This window comes from Typopeltis vanoorti, chromosome 1, assembly GCF_054136105.1.
Source record: "Typopeltis vanoorti isolate ZY-2024b chromosome 1, IOZ_Tvanoo_1.0, whole genome shotgun sequence".
NCBI lineage: Eukaryota > Metazoa > Arthropoda > Arachnida > Uropygi > Thelyphonidae > Typopeltis > Typopeltis vanoorti.
This window is the reverse complement of record NC_143549.1, coordinates 186,694,475-186,702,529: the sequence shown is the minus strand read 5'-3', so window position 1 is coordinate 186,702,529 and position 8,055 is coordinate 186,694,475. Positions and strand designations below refer to the sequence as shown.

Genomic DNA, 8,055 nt, shown 5'->3' with positions numbered 1-8,055 from the left:
CTACTTTACTGGTCTTTCCATCATGCAACTGATCTTCTTCTCACCCCCCCCCCCCACCTTTGGTCTATATTTATCCACTTCTTTTGGTAGCCTATGTCTTTCCATTCTATATAAATGCTTTACATTATGGAAAATTATGGAGACAACTACGGTGTTAGAGCAAAACTTTAGTTTAATATAAACCAAAATGAACACTCGACGTTTCGACCTTCATATCAAGGTCATCATCTGGAGCATCAGGGGCGCCCTAGTATTGTTCGGCGCCTGTGTGCAAAACTTTAGTTGGCGCCCCTATACCCAGTAGTGTCCGGCGCCTGTGTGCAAAACTTTAGTTGGCACCCCTACCCCCCCCCTCGAATAAAAAAAAATCACTTTAAAAAACGTTCTTTTTAAGTATTTCCTCCTCTTTGGCACCTTTACTATCCTGGCGCCTGTGTGCGTCGCACACGTTGCACATATGGTCGGCGCGCCTCTGTGGAGCATACATATATATACAGAGAAACAAGCTGCATTACAATCTACGTGGTTTACTAAAGTTACTGACCAACAGTTACAACAATTATTGGCCTGACCTCTGGCGGGAAAAAAAAACGACTACATTAAAGCTAGAGTTCTATTATTATTATTATCTATTAGGTTACAAAATTAAATGGGGCTGGAGAGCAACATGCGGAAAAGTATGTTAGAATACGAAGCTATCAGTGACCGAATATGCAAAATAAGATTAAAAGGAAAATTTAGAAACATTAATGTCATTTCAGCTCAGCTCATGCACCAACTGAGGAGAAAGAAGAAATTGAAAAAGATGGATTTTATGAGCAACTTGAAGAAGTTTGCTGCTAGACACAAAGGTATGATATTCTATTAATCATGGGGAGACTTCAACGCTAAGATTGGGAGAGATGAAAATCAAAAGCAAGTGGCAGGAATATTTACGTTACATGATAAAAACAATGAAAATTATTCATAAGAAACGCATCGTTCGCACATAAAGCAATTCACCTGGGAACTTGGAGGATACCAGGCACGAACGAAGTAAACCAGATTGATCACGTTTTAGTCTCGAGACGTCATTTCTCCCCTGTCACTGATGTCAGGAGTTGTAGAGGCCCTAATTGTGACAGTGATCATTATTTAGTGAAAATGATTATAAGAGAAAGATTATCAAATGTGATGACAAAAAAGATGGCTGGGTTATGGGACAGAGATAAACTTATTAATGATGTAAAGGAAGTTAAGAAATACCAAGATAACTTGAAAATTAAATTGAATTAAACTGAAAATAACATAGTTGATAGACTTAATAGTATTGATGGAAAATGGAAAAGAGTAGAAAATATGATTAAAGAAGCGGCTGCTGAAACAATAGGTGAAAAGAACTCATAATGAAGAATGTGATGCTGCTGTAAAAGAGAAGAACAGAGCCAGAGCACAAATGATGCAGCTAAACACTAGAAGTAATCCGGAGAGATACAATTAACTTAGAAGAAAAGCAAATAATATGCTAAAGAAAAAGAAAATGATTGTGAAACAAATAAAAGAAATAGAACAACTTAATACTCAAAATGAAAGTAGAAAATTTTATGCTGCCATTCAAAAAATGAAAAAAGGATTTCAATCAAGTGGATGTAAAGATAAGAAAGGAAATTTATTAGAAGAGGAAAATAAAATAGTAGAGAGAGATGGACAAAATAATTTTAAGGATTTATTAAATGGAGAAGAAAATGGGGAAAATATTCAATTAGAAACAAGAAAGGACATTGATGTCGAAGAGAATACCCCTATAAAACTACCGATAACTTGTGAAATTGAAGCTAAAATACAAAAAATGAGAAATAATAAAGCACCGGGAGAAGATAATATACAGAACCGGCGCTAGGTCTTTGCCGCCCGAATGCAATTTCTATCTAAGCGCCCCTGTAACGATCCGGGCGTGTGTGGTTCTGTTAAAGTTTTGACAGAACAGCCACACGTTGGTTCGCTAAATGTAACGAACCGGGGGTGTTGACTAGGCAGGATAATCGTTTTAAACCCGAATATTCAAAAAAATTCTAAACAGTTTAAGCAAATTTTGATAAAACCACTTCACTTTAATCGTTGAATATAATTCTCACTTCTCACCGACTCGAATCGCTAACAAAATTAAAATGAATTTTTTATTAAAGTTAAAATTTATTTGAACTAGAGTTTTAAAAATTCTTGCATTTTTCAAGTTACTAAATTCTTAGTAAGTTGTAAAAAATTTTTAATAAGTGGAACTATCTTTTAGGAAAATAAAACAAACTCAAGATAGATGAGAAAATAAGAAAAGAATTCAGAAATAATTAGAACATTTAATATAAGTATTCAAAAAATAACATCTTTACAGAATAACAGAAAATAAATTAAATTACATAAATATACTTGAAACTTTTTTAAATTAAAATTTTAGTGTTTTTGATTTCATATTCACAAAATTAGAAATAATGGTCTTAACGTCTAATTCTGCACATATATCATTTTCAATAGCTATTAACTCCAAACTAACAAGCCTTTTTTGTGATATACTTGTTCTTAAGTAGGTTTTAATCAATTTCAACTTGGAAAAGGAACGTTCACCGCTCGCTACACTAAGGTTAATAGTATTCTTAAAGCAACTGAAAAGTTAGGGAAAGATAAATTATTGGACACAATAAAATTAAGAATATCGAGAGGGTTTTGAATATGTAAATTATCCTTCCGAAAAATATCCCGGAAAGCACATAACTCGTCATATAGTTCTATTGTATTTACGTCTTTATTGTCGCTGTCCTTCAAGAGAATCTCTAAATCGTCACAATTTTTTCGTAAATCTTCGTTATTAATTCATAGTAATCTATACAAGAAATTGAAATTATCATAATATGTTTTTAGGTGTTCAAAACGTTCTATTAACGAACACATTGCAACGTCTAGAAGTGTATAAAACACATTCACTCTAAATTTATCTTCTGGTGATTGTGGCACTTCGTCATGATGCTCGTAGCCATATTGTCGTGTCTTCTTTCGTCGTCGAACTTCCGTACGAGTTTTAAATTCTTGTTCTCCATATACCTCTTCACTTAGTTCTTTTGCCGTTTTTAGAACTTCTTTAAAATTTGTATCTGATCAATACTCTTGTAAAAATATTTTTAAGTTTTCGATAGATTCTAAAGCAAATGTAATGTTTATATTTTTGTCTTGAAGCATTTTACTCACAGGGTTTGGGTAATAAATAAGGAATCAAGAAAAAGAATTTTGGCATTTAAAAGAACTTGTTACAGGAAGATTCTAAGAATAGGATGGGCACAGAAAATCACCAATGAAGAGCTCTATCAGAAGATACAACCAAAACAGAATCTAATGCAGAAGATTATAAAACGGAAGCTGCAATTATTTGAACACATCTGTAGAATGAGTGAGGACCGGAAGATAAAGACATTTATGTTTGGTATTTTGGATGGTTTAAACAGAAGAGGTAGACCATACAGAGAATGGATAGACGATATAAAAGACTGGTGTGGAATGGGTGTACAAAAACTGCGACACTGTGCACTGGACAAAGAAAGGTGGAAGAAGATAGCGAAACAGGCATCAGACATCAACGGGCAATGAGCCCATGGTTCTTGATAAAGATGATGATGAAATAAATTTGTAGTTCTTTATTTTAGCGCATAATGTTTGTGCTTCATGCTGAGTTTCTTTATTAAAATTTCAAAAAGTGCATCGTAAATTTCTCCTAACTGATATCGTAGAGGGCGGATTGCATTAATTTTACTTTCCCCATCGCGTTTCTGATGGCTGTTTCAATGTTAATTTTTTTACAATCTTCAAAAGGATTGCCCAACGTTTGTAAGGGAATGAAAAGAAATTGTATATTTCTTGAATAATTTCAAAGAAACTAATTGTATCTGCATTCACTTTGGCTGCATCGTTAATGATTAAATTTAGAGTATGAGCAGCACATGGCACGTAAAAAGCTGGAAGATTTTTGTTCAAAAGCAAATTTTGGATCCATATTTTTTCCCTTTCATGTTTGCTTCATTGTCATACCCTTGACCTCGCATGTCTTCAATGGGAATGTTCCATTTTTCCAGTTGTTCCATTATTGTTGCACATAAACCACGTCCTGTGGAATCTGATATATCTGCAAAACCTAAAACGTTTTCCCTGATCTTGACAATTCCATGGTCACAGAAAACAAAGCGAATAATGTTGGTCATTTGTTCTGTTTTACTTGCATCAGGTGTGCAGTCTAAAATTATGAAATAATATTTAGATTTTCGAATTGATAATAAAATTGTATCCCTGATTGCGTTAAGTTTCCGATATTTCATTTTGACTGTCTTTACTCAAATAGTGTACTCTTTTGTTTCGTTGTAGGGCCCTTTCAACATGATTTTTCATAACGGGATCAAACTTCGCAAACAGTTCGACTAATTTTAAAAAATTGCCGTTATCCCTTTTATATAATTTATCAGATGATCCACGAAAAGCTAAATTTTGACTACCGAGAAATTTTATAATTTCAATTAAGCGTTCTAAAACACTCGTCCAATGTTTTTTTTCCATTTCATACATGATTTGAGTCTGGCAATCAATAGTTGTTTTGTTTTTAAATTTTTATCAAGTTCCTTCAATTTTAAGAAATTTTTCATGTGAGTTAAACTAGTCTCATGTCTATGCAAAGTTGTACTTACATTTCTCCAATCGTTATAACCTTCTACACTTTCGCACTTACTTGATTCAGTAAGTGCGAAAAGTTTGCAACAAAAGCAAAAAACAGAATTTAAAGTTTCGGAATTAATGAGCCATGTCCTTGGCACGAGCTACCCGTTTTCCATTTTTCTTTTATAATACGTGTCGCCAAATTTATGATGTATGTCGCCAAATCCATATGTATCTCTGGGATATATTATTATATTTTTCTTTTGAACAGGCCCCATTTTAATTAAAACAACTCGTAATTTTTCATCAATATTTCCCCATTCACCTGGATCTAAATTTACAGAGACTAACAACGTGTTAGTTTCGTGGTCAACTACAACTAAATCATCTAACTGTTTTTTCACTTAAATCATGCGTCTTGTTATCTTGTTCAATAGTTGCATTAGTACTTTCATGAAAACTGGATGATGTGCACGGTTCTTCAAATCGAATTTCTGATGTATCGAGTTGGTTACAATCTGCATCAGAATATTTTAACAAATTTATTAAAGCCTCAGTTTGTTTCTTAATATCTGCTTCTTTCGCAGCATGACGCTTACGATTTTGTGCGTCGGATAACCTTTTTTTAATTTTTGATTCCATTTCTATTGGCCCATTTCTATTCACCCACAAGAAATTATTACACAACACGACACAGAGACGAAATACTAGTCTACACTGCGCTACTGTCAGTAGCCTACTGAGATGCGTACTATATGACTGGTTAACTAGCAACAAATGTTTTGTACGAAAATTCGTTTCTGCGCATAAAAACCGTTCACCGTTTCACTTTAGATGGACTGCAGTAGACAAACATTCTGCATGCAAGCATTTAGCCTGCTCTCGCTGCAAAATTGTAAACAGCCGGCTGATCAAAGAGGCAGCAATATACAATTTTTTTAAAATTTTTATTCGGTGTATCCGACCTTATTTATTTTAATATTGATCATTCTAAAATTTTTTTGTTTTAATGATAAAAATTTTGTTTCTTAAAAATGAACTTATGAACCATACCCCGGCGACGGCGCCCCCTTCGTAGCGACGCCCGCATGCACCGCATGCTCTGCATGCCCGCTTCCGCCGGCCCTGATAATATAGTTGCAGAATTACTGAAACATGGACGAGATTCAATATGTTTTGTTCTACAGGATATATTTTCAGCAATCTGGTCCAAGGAAGAAATGCCAGACAGCTGGAATGTTGACATAATCTGTCCTATGTATAAAAAAAGGAGATAAATTTGACTGTAATAATTATAGAGGTATTACGTTACTTAATGTAGTTTATAAAATTCTTACATTCATAATAAATGACAGGCTTACAGAAATTACCGAAAAGAAAATAGGAGAATGTCAGTGTGGATTTAGATCAAACAGAAGTACCATTGATCAACTTCATTATCAATGTTTTCAGCATGCAATAGACTCACATATGTTATTTATAGACTTCAAGCAAGCATTTAACAGTCTAAACAGAGATAGTCTACAAAAGGCTATTAAAGAATTACAGATACCACCAAAATTAATTACACTAGTAATGATGACCATGAAAAAAACAAAAGCAAAAGTTAAAATAGATAATAAATTTAGTGAACCCTTCGAATTTAATAAAGGTGTAAAACAAGGAAATGCACTATCAACAACATTATTTATTTTAGCTTTACATTACGCGATTAAAGGTTTAGATCAAAGAGGAACAATTTTTAATAAATCAAGTCAATTATGTGCTTATGCTGATGATACAGTCATCGTGTCAAGGACTAAGGAACGGTTAATTGAAGTGTATGATGAACTGGAAAGAAAAACTAATGATATGGGATTAAAGATCAATGTAAATAAAACTAAATATAACGTGATGACAACTTCAGAAATAAGAAGAAATCACGGAATCTACAAGTTGGACAGAAACTTTTTGAAGGGGTGACCAGATTTAAGTATCTAGGAAATATTGTAGAGAATGAGGCCAGATCAGCTATAGCAATTAAAGAACGTATTCAAGCTGGTAATAAAGCATACTATGCAAATAAGAGCATGATTAAAAGCAAAAGTACTAAAATACTTATAACGCTCATTAGACCCGTGGTTACATATGGAAGCGAAGCATGGACTCTTAGTGAAAAAGACCAAGACAATTTGAGGAAATTTGAAAGGAAAATTATAAGAAGAATTTATGGACCTGTTGAAGAAAATAGTGTATAGAGAATACGGACAAAGAAATTAGTCAAATACTAAAAGGAGAAGATTTGTTAGGTTCATAAAAGCACAGAGATTGCAATGATCAGGTCATCTAGAGAGAATGGAAATACGACTTCCGTATGCCAAGAAGAATATTGAGAGAGAAGATATATGCAACAAGGAAAAAAAAAGACCAAGATTAAGATGGATTGATAACGTAATCCAAGACTTGACTACTATGAAAGTAAAAGGCCTGGAAAGACTAGTCAAGGATAGAAGATTGTGGAACCAAGTTGTATAGGAGGCTGAGGCTCACAACGAGCTGTAACGCCGGATGGTAGGTAGGTAAGGGATAACTCTCTTGGTTCTGGTTGAATCTTAACATTTTTTTTTCTCTAAGAATATTGATGTTTTTTTAATAAAATTTCGCAATTAATGCAATTACATTAATTTAATTTAATGCAATTTAATTGAAAGACCAAACATGACTTTCAGACCACTTAAGGCCTGCGGTAAGCAGGTAGTGATGGTGTTGCACCGAACGATGAAATTCATCTATTACATAAAGGCAATCACTCAACATACAATAGTACATTTGAATCGACAACCTGTAGGTTAGAAAACGACACATTATCTACGGGTTAACGACGCTGGTATACGTATAGCTAGATAGATTTCGTTAACTGTTATTCACCTGAAAATTCAACTGAATTTTTATTTGAATGACAAAGTTGCAAAGCAGTAACAATAAAGTTGAATTTTATGGAAAGAGACATCTTTCCGCTATCTTAATTTAACACATGAGCCTGTGTAGCTCAGTGGATGTGGCGTTTGCACACCATCGCGCTAGGCCGCACGAAGGAAGTCTTGGTTTCGAGTCTAGTCAGCGACTAGAGGAAATTTTTCTAAGCTTTTTTTCGACCGGTTCCCGAGTTAGTCGATCTCTGGCACGGGCAAGCAGGTTTTTCCTCCCGGAAACTCGGGTTTTTCGTCCTGTAAACTCAAGAAAATCGACCGTAGAACCCACATTATTTCAGACATTAAATATATTGTGTTAGGGTTAGAGACCACGAGATGGCGGCACATTTGAGCCGTCTCTCTTCACTGCGTACCGCTTAATTGGTGATAGCCTTGGGCCATCTGTCTCTGATTGGGTACCAGTGGAGATTGAACTGCC

The 8,055-nt window shown here is 34.4% G+C and overlaps 1 protein-coding gene across 1 annotated transcript; it reads left to right on the top strand.

Moving 5' to 3' along the window:
• The first annotated feature begins 667 nt into the window (after positions 1-667).
• On the top strand, positions 668-6,902 carry LOC150110707 (uncharacterized). Its single transcript, XM_090405679.1, has 3 exons — positions 668-851; positions 6,149-6,485; positions 6,572-6,902. Exons 1-3 carry the CDS (start codon positions 668-670, stop codon positions 6,900-6,902), a joined length of 852 nt encoding a protein of 283 aa, XP_090261805.1.
• The last annotated feature ends 1,153 nt before the right edge of the window (positions 6,903-8,055 follow it).

Excerpts from the sequence above, each read along its gene's own strand:
- LOC150110707 (XM_090405679.1), top strand. The coding sequence starts at position 668 with ATGCGGAAAAGTATGTTAGAATACGAAGCTATCAGTGACCGAATATGC. Across the intron at positions 852-6,148 it reads GTTTGCTGCTAGACACAAAG|ACTTCAAGCAAGCATTTAAC; the intron begins GTATGATATTCT and ends TGTTATTTATAG. Across the intron at positions 6,486-6,571 it reads AAGGAACGGTTAATTGAAGT|AAATAAGAAGAAATCACGGA; the intron begins GTATGATGAACT and ends TGACAACTTCAG.